The sequence below is a fragment of the Xyrauchen texanus genome, chromosome 43 (assembly GCF_025860055.1).
Source record: "Xyrauchen texanus isolate HMW12.3.18 chromosome 43, RBS_HiC_50CHRs, whole genome shotgun sequence".
In the NCBI taxonomy this organism is placed as follows: Eukaryota; Metazoa; Chordata; class Actinopteri; order Cypriniformes; family Catostomidae; genus Xyrauchen; species Xyrauchen texanus.
The window spans coordinates 31,090,186-31,116,108 of NC_068318.1; the positions used below are offsets into that span (position 1 = coordinate 31,090,186).

Below are 25,923 nucleotides of genomic sequence, written 5' to 3' on the forward strand. Positions count from 1 at the left end.
TTATAATTGTATATTAGTGGCTCTATTTGCATAAGTGACGCGTCGTTTGATTTGACCTGCAGTTCCTCTCCAGTACGGCAGATGGCAGAGAGGCGTCCGCAGGGTTTGACCTCTCTCTCACTCGTCTGTGCGCAAACACACGTGTGAAGATGGACGAAGACAGGCTGCAGTTTCATGAGATGGGCTTAGATGATCGCCTATTAAAGGTAAAATAATTAGACGTCATAGTTATATAACGTCTGTCTAGATCAGAATGTAAAAATATGCGATATCAGCGGTTGTTCTGTACAGTTTTACTTCTGTAAAGTTGTTGCCTGATTTCAGAAATTAGTATACAAGGCTGTTTTTAGCATGATGATACTGCCTGAAATAGACAGATATTTAAATAAAATGGACAGACAGACACATACATATATAGATATATATATAGATACTGAAGTAACTCACAGCGCTTCACTTTTTTCCCACATTTTGTTATGTTACAGCCTTATTCCAAAATTGATTAAATTCATCATTTTCCTTAATTCTACAAACAATACCCCGTAATGACAACGTGAAAGAAGTTTGCTTGAAATCTTTGCAAATTTATAAAAATAAAAAACGGGAAAAAAACAAAAAACACATGTACATAAGTATTCACAGCCTTTGCTCAATACTTTGAAAGCACCTTTGGCACCAATTACAGCCTCAAGTCATTTTGTGGATGATGCTACAAGCTTGGCACACCTATTTTTGGGCAGTTTCTCCCATTCTTCTTCAACCTCTAAAGCCCCATCAGGTTGGATGGGGAGCGTCGGTACGCAGCCATTTTCAGAAGTCTTCAGAGATGTTCAATCGGGTTCAAGTCTGGGCTCTGGCTGGGCCACTCAAGAACATTCGCAGAGTTCTCCCATAGCCACTCCGTTGTTATCTTGGCTGTGTGCTTAGGGTCATTGTCCTGTTGGAAGATGAACCTTCAGCCCAGTCTGAGGTCCAGAGCGCTCTGGAGCAGGTTTTCATCAAGGATGTCTCTGTACATTACTGCATTTATCTTTCTCTCGATCCTCCTGACTAGTCTCCCAGTTCCTGCTGCTGAAAAACATCCCCACAGCATGATGCTGCCACCACCATGCTTCACTGTAGGGATGGTATTGGCCAGGTGATGAGCGGTGCCTGGTTTCCTCCAGACATGACGCTTGCCATTCAGGCCAAAGAGATAAATCTTTGTTTCATCAGACCAGAGAATTTTGTTTCTCATGGTCTGAGAGTCCTTCAGGTGCCTTTTGGCAAACTCCAGGCGGGCTGTCATGTGCCTTTTACTGAGGAGTGGCTTCCGTCTGGACACTCTACCATACAGGCCTGATTGGTGGAGTGCTGCAGAGATGGTTGTTCTTCTGGAAGGTTCTCCTCTCTCCACAGAGAAACGCTCTCAGGTTCTTGGTCACCTCCCTGACTGAGGCCCTTCTCCCCTGATCGCTCAGTTTGGCCGGGCAGCCAGCACTAGGAGGAGTCCCGGTGGTTCCAAGCTTCCATTTACGGATGATGGAGGCCACTGTGCTCATTGGGACCTTCAATGCCGTAGACATTTTTCAGTACCCTTCCCCAGATCTGTGCCTCGATACAATCCTGTCTTGGAGGTCCACAGACAATTCTTTGGACTTCATGGCTTGGTTTGTGCTCTGACATGCACTGTTAACTGTGGACCTTATATAGACAGGTGTGTGCCTTTCCAAATCATGTCCAATCAACTGAATTTACCACAGGTGGACTCCAATCAAGTTGTTGAAACATCTCAAGGATGATCAGTGGAAACAGGAAGCACCTGAGCTCAATTTTCAGTGTCATGGCAAAGGCTGTGAATACTTATGTACATGTGATTTTATTTATTTAACATTCTATAAATCAATTCTAAAAACATTAGTCCGATTAATCGGTTATCTGCCTTTTCCACCAGTTTAGTAATCGGTCTCTACAGAATCCACTATTGGTCGACCTCTATTTTATATACCATTATATTACCATTTGATATCATAACTATGGTAGTACCACTGTATCTCTCCATCTGTCTCTCTCAAGCATTTTCATCAGATTAGTGATAGTCTTGAGTGCTCTATGACATCAGCTTTTGTGTGAGACAGTTAGTCGGTATGTTTTATTTTGTGCTGTGTTTTCCTGTCAGGCTCTGGCTGATTTAGGGTGGGCTCAGCCGACCCTCATTCAGGAGAAAGCCATTCCATTAGCGCTGGAGGGGAAAGACCTGTTGGCCCGTGCTCGAACCGGATCAGGAAAAACTGCGGCGTATGCCGTACCACTGATCCAACAGATCCTCACATCCAAACAGGTGATATGCTTGTTTGTTTACATGTAAATATGTGGCTCAATGTGTCTCTTTTGGTCTCACTATGTTTCTTGATGGTGACAGACTGTACGTGAGCAAGCGGTCAGAGCTCTAGTTCTGGTGCCCACTAAAGAACTGGGTCAGCAGGTGCAGACGATGATCCGACAGCTCACGGCATACTGCGGACGAGACGTGCGAGTGGCGGACATCTCTGGGAAGACCGATCTATCAGCACAGAAGTCAGTACAACAGCAAAGTACTTTGAAACTCTTGCGTAGAGGTTTTACTGATAAATCATATTCAAATGTATTATTATTCCTTCTGTTTCTCTTTGGCCGACACCATCCAGGGGATTTGCTGTAAATCTTACACGATTGACCGTATTCATCCATATTTGTATGTTCACTTTGGAAGCTTATTGTGTTATTTTAATTAGACAATTAAGTGCTCTATATTGAAGCGAGAGCATGCAATGAAAAACTATATGGAAACATGCTCCGTCAACACAGACATGGTATTTCCAACTTTATATCTTGTGAATAATAAACTTTATTTCTCATTAAACCTCAACTCGTATATACAGGTATATACTACATGCAGGGCTGGACTGGGAAGAGAAATCGGCCGCTGTTCGCTGTCCTTTTCTGCATATCGCGGCGCCGTTTTGTGGTCCGTTCTGCATAACGCAGCGTCGCGTTTTAGCTCATCGCGGACCATCCGGCACATTTTTTAAGTGTCATTAAACTAGATTCATGAACGTCTAGTAAAAGTATTTGTCAGGGCTGGTTAAAAATATAGATTTTCTGATTAATCACGACTTTCAATTGAACATATTTGTTGACGAAATAATGGAATTTAAAAAAAATTAAAAAGCTAAAATGTGACCAAAATCAGTTCAAAATGTCCATTTAAATGAACCGATTCATAACTCTGATTCAATGATTCACATGTGTTGACACTAAACAATTTTCACTTAAGCCATGACTAAAAATGTTTCATGTATTAAACCATTTTAGTTAAATATTTTGGTATATATTGCCGTTTTCGACTATGCCATAGCAATTTAATGCATATAAATTAATAAAAAAGGTTTAAAAATGGCCTTATTCTTTTTTTTTTACTATGATGGTTATCAACAACAGCCCAAAATAAATTAAATCCCAGATGTAGTTTAACCAATTGTTCAACCAAAATCTCAGTTATTAACCAGAAAAATAGACAGGACGTTTAACTATAAACAAGCCAGAAACACACTAGGGACTCTTATTTTGAAATGGAGAAGACTTGGGTCTGTTACAATGCTCAATTAAACCCACCGGCCCGCTCGATTCTCCCGATGGCCAGTTCGGCCCCAAAGTGTGTCGGCCCACCGGGAAAATGCCCGGTATGCCGGATTACCAGTCCAGCTCTGACTACATATGTGTACTGTATATATCCTGTTTAGTATATACTAACAAAATCATTCATTTGGTGAATATAAAAGCTATAAAAAGCTTAATTTGGTAAATACTTAAAATAGAGCATTGTAACAGAGCCACGTCTTCTCCATTTCAAAATAAGAGTCCCTAGTGTGTTTCCGGCTTGTTTATAGTTAAACGTCCCGTCTATTTTTCTGGTTAATAACTGAGATTTTGGTTGAACGATTGGTTAAACTACATCTGGGATTTAATTTATTTTGGGCTGTTGTAGGATAAACATCATAGTAAAAAAAAGAATAAGCCATTTTTAAACATTCGTTAAATTGATTTTTTTAAATTTTTATTAATTTATATGCATCAAAATTGCTATGCATAGTCAAAAACGGCAATATATACCAAAATATTTCACTAAAACATGAAACATTTTTAGTCATGGCTAAAGTGAAAATTGTTTAGTGTCAACACATGTGAATCATTGAATCAGAGTTATGAATCGGTTCATTTAAATGGACAATTTAAACTGATTTTGGTCACATTTTAGCTTTTTAAAAATGTTAAAATTCCATTATTTCGTCAACAAATATGTTCAAGTGAAAGTCGTGATTAATCAGAAAATCTAAATCATTGCAAAATTCATAATGTCATTTTAATTCTATAACACCAGCAAAATCAGCATGAATATTTCATACATCACCCACCCAGACTCTATTGACTGCATAGATTCACTCAGGACTAGTCTTAGGCTCAGCACTTAGTTTGAGACAGCACAAAGTACAATGAAATCCACTGGATTGAAATGTTTGTAACAGTGTTTTCATTGTTAATTCGTAGGCCTATATTAATGGAGAAGCCTGATATCGTGGTGGGCACGCCGTCCCGTGTTCAGGGTCATATTAAAGCTCAGAACCTGCTGCTGCACTCGTCACTGGAGATGCTGGTGATTGATGAGGCCGATCTGCTCTTCACGTTTGGGTTTGAAGCTGACCTCAAAAGCCTGCTGTGGTACGTGACCATTTGTTACATGATTTCTGGATCCTCAAAGTATTTAGACTCTTAACCTTTTCAACTCTGCGGGCGGGCCAGGAGCATGTAATTAGTTTAGAATTACAAATTAAAAGTGCCTGGATCCACAACTCAGGCAAATGAGTGCCACCTTCTTGGTAATGATGTTGAAAATGCACATAAATAGACATGTCATATATCAAATGAAAGCTATCGTTCTCTGAAAGTTGACTGTACAGTTTATTTTGTTGTCCTAACACCACAGTTTGAATGTATTTCAAAGTGAAATATGATCTCTGTAAGACAATAAATAGAAACGTCTCATATCTGCCATTATCAGTGCATCTGTAAGCCCCAAATATCCACAAACTCTATATCAACTCTTGTCTTAGGTTGTTTTCTTTTAAATGAGCCATTGTTTACTTGTCTGTGAGCTTGTTTGGGTGAATAATCCACTGTTGTGTCTCAAAAGTTCAGAACAAAATATATAGTCCAGTTGAGGGGGGTCTGGATAGCTTAGTGGTAAAGACGCTGGCTACCACACTTGGAGTTTGCTAGTTCGAGTCCAGGGCTTGCTGAGTGACTCCAGCCAGGTCTCCTAAGCAACCAAATTGGCCCGGTTGCTAGGGAGGGTAGAGTCACATGTGGTAACCTCCTCGTCGCTATAATGTGGTTTGTTCTTGGTGGGGTGCGTGGTGAGTTGAACGTGGATGGCGTGAAGCCTCCACACACGCTATGTCTCCGTGGCGACGCTCTCAACAAGCCACGTGATGGATGCGCGGGCTGACGGTCTCAGACGTTGAGGCAGCTGGGATTCGTCCATCGCCACCCGGATTGAGTCACTACATGACCACGAGGACTTAAAAGCGCATTGGGAATTGGGCATTACAAATTGGGTGAAAAACGGAAAAAAAATGAAATAGTCCAGTAGATAAACACGATAAACAAGTCATCAGGACAATATCAACTCTTGATGATAGAATGTAATGCGGCATCAAGATCTCAGCTTTCCAACGACACCGGAATTTAGCTTCTAGACAACTCAAAAGCCGAGATATTCAACAAAACAGGGAGGAAGGTCTGTGCGCTCTAAACATACACTTGTCTATGGACAGCTGCGTTAGAGCGCCACCTACATTTCAGACCTGTATATTGTGATGGAAGGTGATAGAGGAAAACAATCTTTTCTTAGTACTTACTGCCATCTAGTGGAGTGCAATAAGACTTTTTTCTGGGAGATAGAGCAAACAACCAGAATTACATGCCTATAAATTTAGAAAACAACAAAAGTTGTTCATCATAAGGTTGTAAACATTTACAGTATTATTGATGAATTATTAAACCATGTCCGCTGGATAACATCCATTAGCCTTGTTTTGTTCACCTCTCCAGTCACCTGCCAAAGATATACCAGGCGTTCCTGATGTCAGCCACGTTGAACGAAGATGTCGAAGCCCTAAAGGAGCTCGTTCTCCATAATCCCGTAAGTGCAGAAACTGGGAGACATTATCGCTCATGGTTCACATGTTTTAAACGGGTCTAATAGTTGTCGTCCACCTGTCTGCTGTAGGTGACTCTGAAGCTCGAGGGTTCTCAGCTTCCTGACAGCTCTCAGCTCCAGCAGTACAGCATCAAATGTGAGGAAGAGGACAAATTCCTGCTTGTCTACACACTCCTGAAGCTCCGCCTGGTTCGAGGAAAGACTCTCGTATTCGTCGGCGCCGTGGAACGCTGTTATCGACTCAAACTGTTTCTGGAGCAGTTTAGCATTCCTGCTTGCGTCCTGAACTCCGAACTGCCCGTTCACTCCAGGTGGAGACTTTAAAGTGATCTTATACGTAGCTTTCCCTGAAGTCTGCTTGTTATAATATACGTGCTGTATGTCACAATGTACTCATTTATTCAAACGAGCGATGGGCTTGATTGTTGTTTTTCAGGTGTCATATAATCGCTCAGTTTAATCAGGGCTTCTACGATTACATCATCGCCACAGATGAAGAGGGACTGGAGGATCCAACGACAAGCTCGGAGAAAGGAAAAAAGAAAAAGAGCTCTGGGAAGAGTGGGAAGTATGATGCTTCAACAATTAAAGTCCAAGAATACTGTGCATAACACATTAATTTAAACGTGTTTACGTATCAAGGGAAAATTATGCGGTGTGTTGAGATTTTGATTTTAAAGAAGTACGTTTTCCCTCCCAGAGGCAAAGACAAGGAATACGGTGTTTCCAGAGGGATCGACTTCCACAACGTGTCTAACGTCATTAACTTTGATTTCCCCACTTGCGTTGATTCCTACATCCACCGTGTTGGCAGGTTTGTATATCTTTTGCGCTAAATCATGAATGTTTTACATAAATATTTCATTGTGAGATATTTGGTTTATTTCCTGATTTTTTCCGCTTGTCTTCAGAACGGCTCGAGCGGATAATCCCGGGACTGCACTGTCTTTCATATCTCAAACTGAACTTCCTTTTCTCGCTGCGGTTGAAAACGCTCTAACTGGAGGTAAGTCAAGTTTAACAGCTGTTTAAAAAGTTATATATATATGTATGTGTGCCATGACCGGGTCTAATGCCCCCCTTAGATTTTTCTTGTGCCCCCCAGAAACTTCTGACACCCCCCAGCCTGGTCGGATGGTGAAATGAGAGAACCTATTGCTCAACTGAATGGTCAAAATGCCCACCAAAAATCTCATCCTAATACCGGCCCTATGTGGACTAATTTTAAGGGGGGCATTAGACCCACCAATGGCACATATATATATATATATATAACTTTTTAAGTGAAAATATTTGATAACTCTTTTAAACTTTTGTCAAGAGGGTACTTTTAATAAATTAATTAAACTTTTTATCACATGGCAACAGAATAGCCACCTGTGTGTTGGTTTTGGTAATTGGTCTGCACATATATAGCGCCTTTTATTAAACTTAGAGGTTACACTGTGTCCCATTCTCTCACACACTCGTACACCAATGGCAGCAGAGCTGCCATGCAAGGCGCTAGCATGCCGTTAGGAGCAACTTGGGGTTCAGTGTCTTGCCCAAGGACACTTCGGCATGTGGAGACGTGTGGGAACCTTTGGCCCAGTCTGATGTCCTGAGCGCTTTGGACCAGGTTTTCATTAAGGATATCACTCTATTTTGTTGCGTTCAGCTTTCCTGCGTTTTCCTTCAACCCTGACCAGTCCCCAGTCCTGCTGCTTAAAAACACCCCCACAGCATGATGCTGCCACCACCACGCTTCACCGTTGGGATGGTATTGGGCAGGCGAAGAGTGGTGCCTGGTTTCCTGTGGTTCCAAACTTCCATTTATGGATGATGAAGGCCACTGTGCTCATTGGGACCTTCAATGCCGCAGAAATTTTTCAGTACCCTTCCCCAGATCTGTGCCTCAATACAATCCTGTCTCGGAGGTCTACAGACAATTCCTTGGACTTCATGGCTTGGTTTGTGCTCTGACTCGCACTGTTATCTGTGCGACCTTATATAGACAGGTGTGTGCCTTTCCAAATCATGTCCAATCAACTGAATTGACCACAGGTGGACTCCAATCAAGCTGTTGAAACATCTCAAGGATGATCAGTGGAAACAGGATGCACCTGAGCTCAATTTCGAGTGTCATAGCAAAGGGTCTGAATACTTATGCCAATGTGATATTTCAGATTTTTCTTTTTAATGTGCAAAGTTATCAAAAACCTGGTTTTATCTTTGTCATAAAATACTTTCTGAATGCACTGTATATATGTGTATATAAATGTATATATATACTGTACGTGTGTGTGTGTGTGTGTGTGTGTGTGTGTGTGTGTGTGTATGTGTGTACACTAATTATACTAATGTATTTCTTTCTTTTCAGACTGTACAGATTGTGCATTACAACCGTATGGGTTTAAAATGGAAGAAATCGAGGGATTCAGATACAGATGTCGGGTACGTCGGTCACCAAACCTGTAATAAACAGTTTATCCTATTATAAACCGTTTAAAAGTCTTTTGTTTATGGTTTAGTTCAAGTATAAGAAGCTCTTCCGTGTTTACATTTACTCAGGATGCCATGAGATCAGTGACGAAACAAGCGGTGAAGGAGGCCAGACTGAAAGAGATCAAACAGGAGCTGCTCAACTCGGAGAAACTCAAGGTTTGATCTGTCAAACCACTTATAAAAGGAATACTTCGCCCAGACGTATCAAACCACATATGGCTTTCTTCCGTGAAGCTAAAGGAGACATTCTGAATAATGTATCGGCCACTCTTTTCCGTGCAATTACAATAAATGGAGACAAGAGCTTTCAAGCTTCAAAAAGGACAAACTTATTCCTTTAACCGGCTATTCTGTGATGTTGAATGACTGCATGCTGATTTTCTTTGTCTGTGACAGACATATTTTGAAGACAATCCCAGAGACCTGCAGCTGCTACGACACGATAAAGACCTTCACCCTTCCGTCATCAAGTCTCACCTGAAAAACGTGCCCGATTACTTGAGTAAGAAGGGATTTACTTTTTTCTAATGAAAGGAATAGTTCACCCATAAATGAGTTTCAAACCATTGCAATGGTGCACAAATAGCACACATTTAGCAGAATGTTGATGCTGCACTTTTCCATATAATGGAAGTGACTGGAGGGGGGCTGTCAAGTTACAAAAATGATGTAAAAGCACCATAAAAGTACTTCATATTTGGAAGACTTATATAAGCACCTTATATAAGTCTTCTAAAGCCATAAGATAAAAACAAACTGAATTTAAATCATTATTCACTGAAAATCTTCCCCTCGTCATTAATCAGGCATGAAAACACTTTTCCTTCATATCTGTTTCAGTCCCGAAAGCTTTGAAAGGTCACCTCAATCCTCTGAAAAGAAGGAAGTACAACAAGAAAAAGCCAAAGGCAGAAGCTGTTATGAGAAGCAGTTTTAAGGTGAGAAAACACTTTTTTCTTTTCTTTTTCTGGCATACAATTAATCTAATAGAAATTAACTGTAAAAACATGACAGCATTATTACCAGCTTTTGTCATTATTTTATTTATTCATAATGATAATGGCATGTTGACTAGAGTTACTAGTGATTGGGAAGCAAACCGATATATCGGATTTACCGATTAATCGTACCGATAGTTGCCTTTTGGGACCATTGGTTATTTGAGAAATCTATGCTGATCATTTTTCAGCACTTTATAATTTCAAAATAAGAGTTGACGGTTTGTTTATGGCTTGTTTAGACCGATATATCGGATTTACCGATTAATCGTACCGATAGTTGCATTTTGGGACAATTGGTAATTTCAGAAATCTATGCTGATAGTTTTTAATCACTTTATCATTTCAAAATAAGAGTTCACGGTTTGTTTATGGCTCGTTTAAATCAACATATCGGTTTTACCGATTAATCGGTGCCGATAGTTGCCTTTTGGGACCATTGGTTATTTGAGAAATCTATGCCGATTAGTTTTTAATAACTATCATTTCAAAATAAGAGTTCACTGTTTGTTTAGGGCTTGTTTAGATCGATATATCAGTTTTACCGTTTAATCAGTGCCGATAGTTGCCTTTTGGGACAATTGGTAATTTGAGAAATCTATGCTGATCATTTTTCAACACTTTATAATTTCAAAATAAGAGTTCACGGTTTGTTTATGGCTTGTTTAGACCGATATATCGGATTTACCGATTAATCGTACCGATAGTTGCATTTTGAGACAATTGGTAATTTCAGAAATCTATGCTGATCATTTTTCATCTATCATTTCAAAATAAGAGTTCACTGTTTGTTTAGGGCTTGTTTAGATCGATATATCAGTTTTACCGATTAATCGGTGCCGATAGTTGCCTTTTGTAATTATCGGTTAATGGAAAAATGAGTCTTTTAAACAAATCTGAATTTCTCTGGTTATCTTGGGGTTTTTGGTTGCACTTTGGGTTTTTGGTTACTACATAACTACATCTTTGTTTGTGCCCTTAATGGTAAGGAAAGAATAAAAAAAATGTTTTTAACGTTCTATAAAGAGACTTTAAAAACCATCGGCTGAGGGTTTCCCACCACCATATCACTATCGGCAAAATCCCTATAAATCGACCTCTATTGGAGATATACAATTCTTCATGTTCATTAAAACAGTACTCATGCAGCCTGATTAAATGTTTCTCTATTTGTGTCTTTTGTTTGCAGAAGAATTTCCGAGGCAAAAATCCCCTCAAGAGTTTCCGCTACGCAAAAAAGAAACCTGCAGACAAGAAGGCTCGTAAACCCTAGATTTCCTGGAACCAACAACAGACTTGGAGAGACATTGGATTGGAGGAGGATATTGAGGAAATATGGACATGACTAGTTTTGTGGACAGTGTTTTATAAGTCCAAGCTTTCAGTATCAGCTGGAAACTAGACTGATATGACAAGTATTCACTATGACGGACACGAAAAGGCTGCAGAGACTGTAACGTATCTCTGAATATGACTTGCAGGTGGAAGTTTCTGTATCATTGTGTGTTCTTTAAGAATATTGAAAATATAATTAGCATCTTTCATCTTTACTAAAGCTCTACTTGGGATGTGTTGTGTTCTGATTTGAGTAATCGTGAAAGTTCTTGGTATTAAAATGTGTTTTCAGTGGTGTTGTCACAAAAAGTTCTAATTTCATCTAATCAAATGAATTCCTAAAAATTAAAATAGAACAATTACTTTTTTAACATAGCATTGCATTTTTTTTTTTACTAAACTTTTATTCAGTACAACAGCACTCTTGCTCGTGATATATCCATATTGCTTAGCTGTTGTTATTAGGGCCCAAGCACTATAAGTGCGGGGGGGGGGGCTCTCTGCTGGTCCCTTGAAAACTGGATTTTTGGGAGGCTCTGTAGCACATGCCTTTTCACCTACAGTCACCAAACAGTGTACACATATAGATCTCATCAAGCTGGACAACTTTCACCTTCATAGTCATAGGCTCTGACCAACAGGAAGTCTGCCATGTTGCATTGTTTGAAAAACGCATGCTCTGGAATTTGAAATACTCCTCCTAGGGGATTTATGTGACTGGCACCAAACGTGGGCAACATTGTGCCATGACATTGAAAATGCTAAATTGCGAACAGATTATTGAAATTTCAAATGGTGTTGCCATGGCGAGTCGATAAATTAATGCCGAGAAGTGCTCATATCTTTGCCTTGCGTTGTGCGATTTAGATCAAAATTGAGATTTATGTTTGGTATTGGGGGCTGATCACATGCATACGACTATTGTGGGGCACGATCATAGCGCCTCCAACTGGCAGCAGGATGTGTGGAACTTTTTACAGACTTTGGCATAGCTCTCTTATTTTTATCTGAACTATTTCAAACATGTTTATAATAATGTCAAGACAAAACCGATTTAAGATTATGAAGGGATTTTCGATATCTTAACTACTGTTGCCATGGCAATGCATTAAATACTGTTATTCCTTTTTATGTATATTCATATGTTTTTGAGGTACTTGGCATGCTTGAATATTTATGATCTTTTGCACACACATCAGAATTGTCGGTCATTAGGGCCGGGCAAAGGTTCATTCAGGGGCGTGCAGAGGGGGCTCTGTAGTGCCAAATAGAAAATGGCCGTGTTCAGGGGACTCTGTAGCACATCCCTTTTCAGCTATAGTCACAAACAGTGTACACGTAGATCTCATCAAGCCGGACAACTTTCACACCACAGACATTAGCTCCGCCCAGCAGGAAGTCAGCCATTTTGGATTGTTTGAAAATGGAATGCTCCGGAATTGAAATACTCCTCATAGGGAATTCAACAGACTGGCACCAAACTTGGGCAACGTCATGCCAAAACATTGAAGATGGTGAATTGTGAATGTATTTTTGATGTCTCAAACGGTGTCTCCATGGTGATGCGATAAAGTAACAAAAAAATAGGAAGAAAGAATTGTCTCATATCTTCTGCTTGCATCGTGTAATTTACATAAAAATGTACCCGTATGTTTGGCATTGAGGGCTAATCACATTGATGTATCCATTGTGGGTCACGGTCATAGCGCCACCAACTGGCAGCAGGAAGTGTGGCCCTTACAACAGTCTTCGAAAAAATAAATTTACACAAATCGCTTCTAAATTCTTGATGTATTGTTTTACTAAAGCCTCCAGGAGGAAATGTGATTGGGCCCATTAATTGCTGCTTGCAGCTATATTTATTATTATTTTTACGATTATTAAAATGTTATGCTATTGTAATATATTTCTGTCACAATTCAATTTCAGGCATCTAGCTTTTATTTTGACATGTTTTTTTTTTATGTAAGCTTCACACCTCCAGCAAAAAGTTTGGCACATTGCCCATTGTGATGATCATTAAAGCGTAAAACACTCTACATTAATTTAAAGCACTCAGCTCATTGCAGACTATGTTTGCAACCTTTTGCAGTTTAATAACTTGGGCATATCACGATTTTTAATTTGACCAGAAATACATACAATTATGTGTCAAATTGGTTCAGAAGTACAGCTAATTTAGAGTTTGGCTTATCAAGTTGGTAAGATAAAAATAAAAAAAATGGTCAAAAGGAGGCGGCTTCATATTTTGGAGGCACACAGACACTTGCATTTATTTACAGTTTAATGATATATAGCCTAATTAAACTGCATGTACAACAAAATAAATTGATTGTGCAAGTTGTGACGACTCTCAATAGGACATTACACAGAGATTGCAGTGAAGAAACAGACTAGCTATGATACTGGTTAAAAATGAAAGCTATGTTTTTTTTAATGCAAAATATTTATTAGCCAACATGTTACATTTTATTACATTTAATGAATATGTGAAGGGGTACAATTTGTTTTTAAACATCTCTTAAGTGCTTTGCCACAATGGCAAGCTAGTGGATATTTAAAACGAGCTGGAAATGGTTTGACAAAACCAAAAAAGGCACTGTTCGACTATATCAACATTAAGTTAGTTGCATTGCTGAGGGCAAAGAGAAGCCACATATACGGAGCACACAAAAATACTCATTTCAGCTGGATTTTATCTATTGAGAACTTTTGTGCATGGATGTTTAAAGCGTTAGAGAAAGAGAAATCTCTAAACCATATTACAAGAATCAAGTATTGAGGCTGTTAGCAGCAAAAGTATCATTAGATTGAACGGGTGAACTCACGAAATTTGTCATATTTCACCCCTAAAATCGAAAGAGATACAATTTTGCATATAACTGAAAAATCAACTACACATTGTTACTACCATTATACGTAAATAATAATAATAATGGTACATAATTTAAAATGTTTAGTATTTCTACATCATGGTAGTATTAGTTGTTCGAGCTTACCCTAGTAATACTGTAAAAATGACTGAATAACAATGAAGAGAATTATTATTGAGGATAGTGCGAATTACAAAGATGTAAAACATCCTGACGTGTTACCAGTGTAAGCGGTGGCAGATTTAGGTATGGGTGGCATGAGCGGCAGTCCGGGGATGAAGGGGGTGTTTGCCCAGGTCGCCATACAAGCTAGAACCGCCACTGAGTGTTAGTGCGTAACTATGGCCTTGTCCACACTAATATGTTTTCGTTTGAAAACGCATCTTTTTCTCTCCGTTTTGGCCTTACGTCCACACTGAGACGGCGTTTTTCTCTGGGAAAACTGAGCTTTTTGAAAACGCACTCCAAAGTGGATAAATTTGAAAACGCCGTTTTCGCGTTGACTGTGAAAACGGATACATTTACATTTATGCATTTGGCAGACGCTTTTATCCAAAGGGACTTATAGTGCACTTATTACAGGGACAATCCCCCCGGAGCAACCTGGAGTTAAGTGCCTTACTCAAGGACACAATGGTGGTGGCTGTGGGGCTCGAACCAGCAACCTTCTGATTAACAGTTATGTGCTTTAGCCCACTACGCCACCACCACCACCATACATCTGAAAATGACAATGTGTTTGTTGTCATGTGATGCAGTCATGTGATCATCCAACTAAAACAATCAAGGTGGCGGCGCTGTTGTACTTGATACTCACTTTGATAGCGTTGTTAAAAAATAATTGTTACTTTGTACAACCATCACATTGTGTTCCATCAAAGGCGAAGGGAAGTTTACTCGGAACTGGTGTTCGGCGACGGAACACGAGTACATTTGAGTTTCAGACCGTACATGCAACAGGGATTTTCCGCATACGCAGTGACACGATTTAAGCATTTTCTTTCGTTTCAGTGTGGACGAGCGACTTTTGGAAAACGCTAGTGTGGACAGAGCGTTTTGAAACGAAAACACCGTTTTCAAATGTATCCGGATTAATGTAGTCATAGCCTAAACATAGCGACGCTACTAGCTTAACTAAATTGTGACAGTAGCTATTTTCAAAATAGATAACTTGTACAGTAACAAGCATCATCTTCCAACGATTAGCGCTGCAGCGTCACAAATTGCTACGTTATGTTGCACACGCAGCAAAGGAGCGAGGCAATAATCAAACGTGGTCACGTAAAATAGTGAATTAGTTCTTTAGGAATGCTTATGCTAATTAACAGGTTACAATAAACGATTCACTTATAATTACAGTTGGGAACGTCAAATAATTTAAGTGAGTCGGTTCACATTAATGATTCACTAATTCACTACTACCCATGCAGCAAAATATTTGGTAAACTGCTGCTATATTTCGACTTTTTGAAGAACAATATTTGGAGTGAGGTTTACTTACTAAAACCTCGGAAACAAGTACTTTATGGTAACAATCAACAGATTTGATTTTTATCACGAACGGGTCTTTTTGAATACAAAATTAAGTTACCAAGCATAACAATAAAATCAACAATAAAAATCTTGCAAACAGTAAAACCATGAAAGCTTTTTAAATATTCAAGCAAAAGTTAAGAAAAATGGACTTATTTACCTGTGATATTTACTCAAATATGACTTTGGATTGATGCATGATGATGCATTGTAAAGATAACCAATCATAATTTGTACTTATAGAGTATTAATTTTAGCCCAGAGTAGAATTATAGAATTTACTATATATTTTCAAGTTCTCACGTAAACTTACATATTCAATACAGAAAGTACTTCATCTTTTCTGCTAAATTTACTAACAAAATAATAGTTTCAGTGTAGGGTATGTCTAAAGCACATAACTGGTAAGCAGAAGGTTGCTGGTTCAATCCCCACAGTCCCCACAATTGTGTCCTTGATCAAGGCACTTAACTCCAGGTTGCTCCGGGGGGGATTGTCCCTGTAATAAGTGCACTGCAAGTCACTTTGGATAAAAGCGTCTGCCAAATGCATAAATGTAAATGTATATTTAATATACATTTACATGTTCAATGTAATCAAATATCATCGGGGAGATAATTCAGTAACACTTCTGTTCAATTCGCTAACATTAGTAAATGCATTAAGTTTCGTGAACAAACAACGAACAGTATATTTTTACTGCATTTATTAATCTTAATGTTAATTTATGAAAATGCAATTTGTTACTTCAATGAATGAACTAATGTTAACGCATACAACTTATCATTTAAGTAAGTATTAGTATATTTTCATTATGCAATATATCTCTAATTAATTTTGGGGTGAAATGTTTAAATGAGATTCACCTGAATACAGCATTTATGAGGTCCAATGAGTTTAATTTGCCAAAAGTGAACACAACCATTAAAACAGCACTGATTCACACTTACGATTGTGCCGATTACTGCATCTACCATTGCACAGGGGTCAGGGAGGCTGATTTCAAAGCAAACCACACTTTAAGGCTTTATATATCAAATATTCAAATATCACATATTCTTCATAAACTACCAACTGGTATATTAATATATCATGTGCTAATCAAACCAAAATACGGCAGGAGTGTTTCATTTGTGCATTGACAAACCATTAAAACCCAAATTGCAATAAAAACTCCAGGAAACCAAAGCCAATACGATTGACTTATTTATTTACATTTTCAAGAGAGGAAAGTAACAGAATTGTACACGAAACACTTGGAAACATTTAATTTGGTCAGTCACAATATTTAAGCAAAAATCACTCCAGATACTCATTTAAATCCAAAGTTGCTAACACGTTATTTACTGTTTTCACATAAAAAAAAGATTCAGCCAGGATGAAAAGATCACCGTACAAGGCGCTTCAAAACTGCCAAAGCGATTAACACGTTCTAAATTGAGATTGCAGCATTTTCACCCAAAATGTCCTTCGTTTATAAGGCTAATTAAACAGTCTGTGAAGCGGTCCATTATCACACTGCCGCCTAAAAGTAAGGCACAGCGGGGAAGTGTATCGCGACCCCATCTATGCTATTATTCGTATCCGTTTCGGGTTTGAACCAGATCCTGAGGAACCGTTGAGAGCTTCACGAGACCCTTCAAAAGGAACTCCAATAACAACATCAAAACAGATGGCAGAGTAAGTGTAGTGCATGATGGGAAATCAGCCCCCTCTGAACCTTTTATTGTATAACGCTGGATCCGTACTCTCCGTCCTGTGTTTACCATGACTGATGCACACGGAGTGCACCAGCCCAGATCAAAGAGAGAGAAAGAAAAAAGAGAGAGAGAGAGAGGGAAGAGTGGGCGAAGAGAGTCCGATTAGATGCTTTGTAGTGATCACATGACCTCACAACATGAGTTCTGCTTGCGTGCCTAGAAAGATACAAAACACAAGCATTTACAATCAACAGTGAAACACCACAAAACTCTATTGCGGATATTTAACAACAATGGTGTGAATAATTCACAGTTAAATTTAAATAAATAAACAAGGAATGAAAGGCTATTTTGCATATTAATTTCGAGTTGAAATATGGCCTGTTTTGAGGTTTAGGAGGGAAACCGATATATCGGTTTTACCGATTAATTGGTGCCGATAGTTGCTTTTTATAACTATCGGCTATCTGCGAAAATATGCTGACAGATGCCAATAGTTATTGTTTTTTGTAGCAGGTGCTGCAGGATTCTACAGTTAGAACGAGTCGATTCTACAGTGTAAAGCCCCATTCACATCGTCAACCATTTTTTTTTCTCCATATGCGACAGGAGACCATTGATTGCTGGCGACTAGGGAGCATTGGGGACAGGATGAGGGCGTGTTGAGAGACATGACAAAGTTGAGAAAAGTTCAACTTGATGCAAATGCAGAGTGATATCGTGCAGTGACAGCCAATGAATGAAGACAGTGAAACTCACGTCGTCTGGCTCCTGTGAGATAATGGATACGAATAAAGACGGAAGAGTTTTTATCAATTTCACTGTTCGTACTTAGCTCAGTGGTAAAGCTCAGTGGTAAAGCTCAGTGGTAAAGATGCTGGCTACCATCCCTGGAGTTCGCTACTTTGAATCCCAGGGCGTGCTGAGTGACTCTAGCCAGGTCTCCTAAGCAACCAAATTGGCCCGGTTGCTAGTGAGGGTAGAGTCACATGGGGTAACCTCCTCGTGGTCACTATAATGTGGTTCGTTCTCAGTGGGGCGCATGGTGAGTTGAGCATGGAGCCTCCACACGCGCTATGTCTCCGTGGCAACGCGCTCAACAAGCCATGTGATAAGATGCGCTGGTTGACGGTCTCAGACGCAAAGGCAACTGAGATTCGTCCTCCGCCAGGAGGTGAGTCACTACGCCACCACGAGAACTTGGAGCGCATTGGGCATTCCAAATTGGGTGAAAAATGGCAAAAAAAATTGTGCATTGAATACATTGAAAGCTCGATCTTCGTGATATAATGCATTGAGTTTTGCTGCAGTTAATAACACTTTCCCATCCAGAATGCTCATAATTAGAGGCAAAACAAATGATTCCTTGTCAAATAAGAATGATATATTTGTTTTACTGACAATCTAGATCATCTGTGATCAGATTTTCCAAAGCTATGGCCAGCTGTGCCGCCAACGAATAACATTAGAGCGGCAGCGCTAGGAACGTCCACTAGTGACAAGAAACACAAAGACTAGCGACATCTAGCGATAAAATCGCTGATCATGTGAAAGGGGCTTAACAAGGGCTCTAGAGGTCAAATAAAATCTTCATAATTGACTATATGCATCCATATTTTTATCTTAGCTTCAATGCATATTTTGTTATTTTGTTTAGATATTCAAGCACTCTAAATTGAAGTGATGGTATACAAAGAAAACTGCAACTATATGGGAAATGTGTCCCGTCAGAACATACATTGTATCTCCAACTTCATATTTGTAAATATTAATACACCTTATTCCTCATTAAATCTCATCCGGTGATGTATACATATATATATATATATATATATATACACAAAAACCTTCATTTGGTGAATATACACCAAATCAGCCACAACATTAAATCTACACAATATTTGGCAGGTGGTTTTAATGTTGTGGCTGATTGGTGTATATATCTATAAAAGCATAATTTAGTCAATTATAATGAGCTTTGTAAAAGAGCCAAATCTCTGTTATTTCAAAATAAGAGTCCATGGTGTATTTCGGGCTTGTTTATAATTAAAAGGACACATTTTGGACCAAATCTAAAAAATTCTGTTTATTATTGGGAGTTTCGTTGACTAATAAAATACATCTGGGATTTATTTTTGTATTTTTTTTAGACTCCTGTAGCCTCCATGTCTGTACCAGTCACACAATGTCATTTTTTTTTTAAACTATCGGACGATTAATAGTTTATCAGCCTTTTCCACCACCTTAGCTATCAGTATCTACAAAATCCACTATCAGTCGACCTCAAGTACAATTTGATTTACCCAAAAAATATCAAATTATATTGTATGTTCAGTTGCTGCATTTCATGTCAATGATACTCACCGTTTTATAAAAGGCTTTTGATTGATTTCCCAGATGCTCAGATTTCTGCACTAAATCATCCAGTTTCTCTCCTCTCTCTAGAAGTGACTCCATTGTGTTGTGCTACAGGAAGCACAAATGAAAAAAAGTGAAAACCAAATGGAAACTTATTAAAAAGTGTTTTATTAATTCAATGCAAATGAGTTCCACAAATAGATGTTTTTTGCTCACCAAAATAATTTTGGTTTCGTCCAGTTCAGCTTGCACTTTGGTCATAGCGTCTGCCTCACGAGGATTCTGGAGAACAAGACATTTGAAATGCAGTGCAACCGTAATTATTTGAGTGCAAGTACTTTGAGGATTTGGTTACACTTTATGTAACTCACCTGGTATCTAGCCAGGTAACTGTCCAGTGCCGCGTACTGTATAGTCGCTGGTGACCCAGATGGCCAGTCGATGCTGTTCACCTGCCTGGAGAACTCATCCAACACCTGCAATCAACCACAAAACTGTGATACCTCATCATTAAAACATGTATTTACTGGCTGTATCATTCCATTATTATTAGTCATCCGTGAGGAGCTCGGAGTAGAGCCGCTGCTCCTTTGCATCGAAAGGAGTCATTTGAGGTGGTTTGGGCATCTGGTAAGGATGCCCCTGGCCGCCTCCCTAGGGAGGTGTTTCAGGCACGTCCAGCTGGGAGGAGGCCTCGGGGAAGACCCAGGATTAGGTGGAGAGATTACATCTCCACACTGGCCTGGGAACGCCTCGGGGTCCCCCAGTCAGAGCTGGTTAATGTGGCTCGGGATAGGGAAGTTTGGGGCCCCCTGCTGGAGCAGCTGCCCCCGTGACCCGACTTCGGATAAGCGGTTGAAGATGGATGGATCATTCCATTATTAAATGGAAATTAAAAGTGTTATGCTGTTTTTAGCAGGAGTGGCTTAATGCAAGTCACAACATTTAAATAAAAAAAAAAAGCTCCTTTTGCTATTATTGACTGATCCTAAAAAGAGGTCAGGCAGACCCGACTGAAAACTCAATTATTAAACATTGCGAGAAATAAGTTATTTCAGTTCAACAACCTCAATTGCGAAAAAGTTGAGACAGTATGAAAAATACTAATAAAAACAAAAAGGAATAAATTCGATTCAACCTGTGCTATACTCATATACACATTAATCATGTACACTCATTTCAAATCATGTGATTGCAACACACTCCAAAACAGTTGGGACAGTCGAGTGTTTACTACTGAGTAACATCATCATTTCTTCTAATAACACTAATTAAGCATTTGGGCACTGAAGACACAAGTTTGTTAAGTTTAGCCGCGGTGGATGGCGTGAAACCTCCACATCCCCGATGTCTCTGTGGCAACGCGATTAACAAGCCACGTGATAAGATGCACAGGTTGATTGTCTCAGACGCAACTGAGATTCGTCCTCCACCACCCGGATTGAGGCGAGTCACTATGCCACCACAAGGACTTAAAAGAGCATTGGGAATTGTGCATTCCAAATTGGGTGAAAGAGGAAAAAAAACAAAAAAACATTTTTCATACTGTCCCAACTATTTCAGAATTGTGGATGTATTTTTCTATAGTTTTACTGTACTTCTTTTTCCCATTCAGACAAACATTGAGGCGTACCTTGTCGAGTAAAGTGAAACACACTCTGGAGGGATATTCACTGTCTGCGATCACCACGCCTCCAAGATTATCATTGCGTATGTATACATGACACAAGTACTCTAAAACACACACACAAACACAAACAATTCAACACATCAGAATTGTTTCTTCATGAGCAGGCAACACAAATGTTTTGTGTACATCAGTTCTGATCAGATCAGCTTTTATGTGAATTTCTGTCCTAATTTCATGGCCTCCAGAAGCACAGTTGATCAATTTGTGGTTCTAATTACATAGTAGATCTAATAACTAGTGCATCATCCTGCACAAACCACAATTAGCCTCAAAAGCTACAATCAGAACAGGCGGGAGGCAAACTCCATATTGACATGTAATCACTGACCTTGTTCTTTGACAGATGCACGACTTCCAATTGCTGAACGTTCAACAATCAGTGCGCTGGTGAACGTCATAAACTCCTGCAGACTGGGAAATAAACACATAAATAATCACAAATGTAGACAAGACACAGACACAAGTGCCTTGCAATAATAATAATAACAACAGTTTTGTGAGCTAGAGTTGACCATTTCAAATAATGTTGTAACATATTTTGACAAAACCCACCTGGATCTCTGGAAGAAACTAAATGATGATAGATCATACGCGGCTTTAAGCAGGTTGGCCTTCGTCGAACCTTTATACAACACGCTTAAACTGTAGAGTTTCATTTTGTTTCTGCGCAGGACCTGCAACAAATACATTATCATATAAAGACACCATTATCATCCGGACAGCCTTGATATTTCCTTTTATTTCTTCTCTGTTTATAACCCTATATCTCATCACTACATTTCTTACACTGTTTATATCAATTATACCTCACATAGGCCAAAAACAAGAAATGCTAAGTAAGGAGATGCTTTAATCTACAGTGGCTAATTGAACTGCCTTATTAAAGGTTATTCACAGCTTAGTCTATTTATATTTATCCAACATACCCTACCTCTTCTGCATTACATTCCTTTGCATCATATAACTGATTTGTATTCGTATCATTTATTTATTTATATTTATCATCATGTATTTCTATATATACACTTATATTTTCTATTCACATTTTATTTGTATTCTACTTTTTGTAATATTCTTTCTGTCTTGTTGCTGTATTGTTTGTGCACTGGAAGCTTCTGTCACCAAGACAAATTCCTTGTATGTGTAAGCATACTTGCCTGATAACCGGTCTGTTATTGGACACTTTCACTCTTGGATTAAATGAATCATGGTTTGAACCAACAAACTATTAATTACCAGCCGAGATCTTTAGCTATTACACCACATCACAGACATATATATACATTATACATACATACACACACACACACACACACACACACACACACACACACACATACATACATATATATACACACACACACACACACACACACACACACACACATACATACATACATATATACATATATACATATATATACACACACACATACATACATACATATATATATATACACACACACACACACACACACACACACACACACACACACATACACACACACACACACACACACACACACACACAGAGATGTCACTATAATTCTGTTGAACTCAACAGGCTTGTGACTAACAGCTGTTTAGCTGTCATGCTGAAATAAAGAGATTAGGTGGAACACGGAGGGTTCATTAATGTGAAATATTAGCCATTATTTATTTATTTATTGAAAGTGTCACTTACCTTCTGTGTGAAACAGCCAAGTCTGAAGCTAATCAGCTAACAGCTAATCTAAACAGGTCAGAATAACTCTTTATTTATGCGTTTAAAAAGGACTAAAATATGCCTCTATTGTGCAGTTATGAAATTAAAGTATTAATATTATTTGTATTATGGATTATAGATTCGTTGGCATCGAGAATATGAAGGAGATATTTAATCACCTCACAACTATCCGAGGGATTTTTTCAGAAACTTGCTAGCTGGCAGAGAGAGGCATTTCAAAATAAAAGTCCCTCATCCAAACCCATAAGTGCTGACGTGGTCAAAATAAAAGTCCCTCATCCAAACCACTGATAATTCTAAACTGCCAGCAGTAGGTGACGCTACCGGAAGTGCTCTGGCGGCCATTTTAATATTCCCTACCGACAGAGGGCATCGCGGCATATGCGGCGTTTAACCGCGAAACAACACTGTGGCAAAAGTGCCCACAGGTTGTAATTTATATACCTATTAAGCACAAATTAGTCGTTATCCCCATGTAGAGTGGGCTTAACCTTTAATAATCAACATTAAAAATACAACACCAAAGTGTATTAATACCCCTTTTTAAGGCAAAAGTATCCAATAGCGACATCTGCAGATTGTTGCAGGATGCAAAGTTTCTCTGTCTTCATAGTTTAAACCTGTTGATGCTCATTGTTCATAATGTTACCAAATTATACATCTGCTAAAAGCTGAATATTTCAGCTCTGTATGTCCATACAATGCAAGTGAATGTTGACCAAAATTTTGAAGCTCCAAAATGCACAAAATGGCATCATGAAAGTACGACGCTCCAGTGGTTTAATTCACGTCTTCAGAAGAAAAATTATAGGTGTAGGTGAGAAATAGATCAATATTTAAGTTATTTTTTACTATCAATTCTCCTCCCCAATTTTGAATAGTTTTTGTGAAATGAAAATAAGCCATTGCAGGTTGTTCATATGACAGCTTGTAGCTAAAGGTAGACATTTGCAAAACAGTTTTATGAAACTAAATGAAATAAGAAATTGAAGCATGAAAACAAATTTTCTATAAATATACATCTCTCTCTCTCTCTCTCTCTATATATATATACATATGTGTGTATACAGTATATACACAGAAATACATAATTCCTTGTAAACACTGCTTATATTACACACAAGACTAAATAATGCTCACATTTATTGTATAACATTATATTTAATTTTATTTGAAAATACGAGCACATAATATCAGAACACAAGCATGTCATGTGAGGGCAGCTCAGATATTTGATTTAGAAATGGCAAAATATTTGCCATATTTTAATAGTAACACCCCATTCTTGTGATTGTTTACACAAGATACGCTGAATTAAATAACAATTATATTTTCTTCTGTGTTCCACAGAGTGCATGTTGTGTTTTGATTCCCTGAAAGCTTACACATTTTAAGGAATATTCCGGGTTCAATACAAGTTAAGCTCAATTGACCACATTTCTGGCATAGTATTGATTACCACAAAAACAATTATTTAGAAAAAACAAAAGGGAAAAATCTGTTACAATGAGGCACTTACAATGGAAGTGAATGGGCCCCAATCCGTAAACAACTTCGGTGCCATGATGATATAATGTCAATAAACCCCTTAAAATCCTAAAACAACTGTAAAAAATGACAATTTAAACAACTTTACAGCTCAAATAATACATGAGTTTTAACAGAGGATGTAATGTGCTTTTATAAAATGTTATGCTTCACATTTCTCCATTTAAACCCTCCACAAATTGGCCCCATTGACTTCCATTGTAAGTGTCTAACTGGAATAGAGATTTGTCCTTTTTAAAGAAAAAATGTGACAAGTCGAAACTAATTTTTATGGTGATCAACATTATGCCACAAATGATGTCGATTGAGCTAAAATACCTGTGATAAGGACAATATTTCCTGCAATTTAATTTCTTTAGTAATCATCAATTCTGTACTCAAAGTTATAGTCTTGACTGGTTGTAGTACTGTCCACCTCAAACCATGTGTCAAACCATGAGGTTGTAGTGTCTGTTTGCATTGCTGTGGTGGGGGGCACAGTGGTGGTTGTAGTTTTCATTGAGGTACCGCCTTTCATCTTCTCCATTCGTAGTTTGCGCAGACGCAGCAGTCGCAGGCGGCGCAGACGATCGTTCTGCGGGACAGTGGTGGGCCCTGTGTTTTTGCTGCCAGTGGTGTTGGTAGGGATTCTTGGTCTCTTCCCAGTCTGTGCTATGATTTTAGTTAGAGCGAAGCTGCAGGGAGTCGCGCTGGCATCATAGCCCACGATGCAAAGTCGCGTCTGCGATGAATACCCGTCCACTCTCGCCGTCACGCGATACTCGCCTGGGTTCAGAAGACGCCAGTAATCGCCATTGGCAGCTTCAGCAAAATAAACAAGAAGTATGGTTCAGTTAACACAGTACATATGGAATAATTATATATATATATATATATATATATATTCCTCGTGGTGTCGTAGTGACTCAATCCGGGTGGCGGAGGACGAATCTCAGTTGCCTCCGCGTCTGAGACCGTCAATCCGCGCATCTTATCACGTGGCTTGTTGAGCGTGTTACCACGGAGACGTAGCGTGTGTGGAGGCTTCACGCCAGGGCTGGACTGGGAAGAGAAATTGGCCCGGGATTTTACACTGCAACCGGCCCAACTGTTGAGCGGGGGAGGGGGGGCGTGTTTGCTGACCTTTTCTGCATATCGCTGTGCCGTTTTGTGGTCCGTTCTGCATAACGCGGCTGCTCATCGTTGCTTATCGCGGCCCATTCGGCACGTTTCGCGGCTGGACCACTGGCCCGCTCGGTTCTCCCGATGGCCATTACGCCCCTGATCGGTCCAAAAGTGTGTCGGCCCACCGGGAAAATGCCCGGTAGGCCAGATTAGCAGTCCAGCCCTGCTTCACGCTATTCTCCGCAGCATCCACACACGACTCACCACGCGCCCCACCGAGAGCGAGAACCGCATTATAGCGACCACGAGGAGGTTACCCCATGTTACTCTACCCTC

General features: G+C 39.2%; 2 protein-coding genes across 5 annotated transcripts in view; one reads left to right on the forward strand and one right to left on the reverse strand.

Annotated features, from left to right (window-relative positions):
• Nucleotides 1-136: 136 nt before the first annotated feature.
• Nucleotides 137-11,557, forward strand: LOC127635582 (probable ATP-dependent RNA helicase DDX56). The gene is made up of 14 exons (XM_052115715.1): nucleotides 137-206; nucleotides 2,159-2,320; nucleotides 2,402-2,556; nucleotides 4,567-4,737; nucleotides 6,130-6,220; nucleotides 6,308-6,549; nucleotides 6,675-6,806; nucleotides 6,939-7,052; nucleotides 7,150-7,244; nucleotides 8,598-8,671; nucleotides 8,789-8,878; nucleotides 9,119-9,224; nucleotides 9,563-9,660; nucleotides 10,910-11,557. The coding sequence occupies exons 1-14, from the start codon at nucleotides 150-152 to the stop codon at nucleotides 10,991-10,993; spliced, it is 1,671 nt and encodes a 556-aa protein (XP_051971675.1). The 5' UTR covers nucleotides 137-149; the 3' UTR covers nucleotides 10,994-11,557.
• A 5,097-nt stretch (nucleotides 11,558-16,654) lies between these two features.
• LOC127635565 (synaptobrevin homolog YKT6) overlaps nucleotides 16,655-25,923 on the reverse strand; it is a 31,772-nt gene continuing 22,503 nt past the window's right edge. For 2 of the 4 annotated variants that reach the window (XM_052115677.1, XM_052115676.1), the window contains one exon: nucleotides 23,412-25,284. In XM_052115677.1, the coding sequence (XP_051971637.1) occupies nucleotides 24,839-25,284 (446 nt within the window). In that variant the 3' untranslated portion in view covers nucleotides 23,412-24,838. Of the gene's footprint in view, nucleotides 17,378-19,525; nucleotides 19,628-19,735; nucleotides 19,802-19,890; nucleotides 19,996-21,152; nucleotides 21,254-21,537; nucleotides 21,621-21,761; nucleotides 21,884-22,893; nucleotides 23,138-23,411; nucleotides 25,285-25,923 lie in introns of those variants that run through there. The other 2 variants (XM_052115680.1, XM_052115679.1) reach the window with 2 other exon arrangements.

Bases quoted from the DNA above. Each gene is read 5' to 3' on its own strand.
- LOC127635582 (XM_052115715.1), top strand. From the start codon at position 150: ATGGACGAAGACAGGCTGCAGTTTCATGAGATGGGCTTAGATGATCGC. The intron at 6,807-6,938 runs GTATGATGCTTC...TTTCCCTCCCAG, and splicing joins AGCTCTGGGAAGAGTGGGAA to AGGCAAAGACAAGGAATACG. The intron at 9,225-9,562 runs GTAAGAAGGGAT...TATCTGTTTCAG, and splicing joins AAACGTGCCCGATTACTTGA to TCCCGAAAGCTTTGAAAGGT.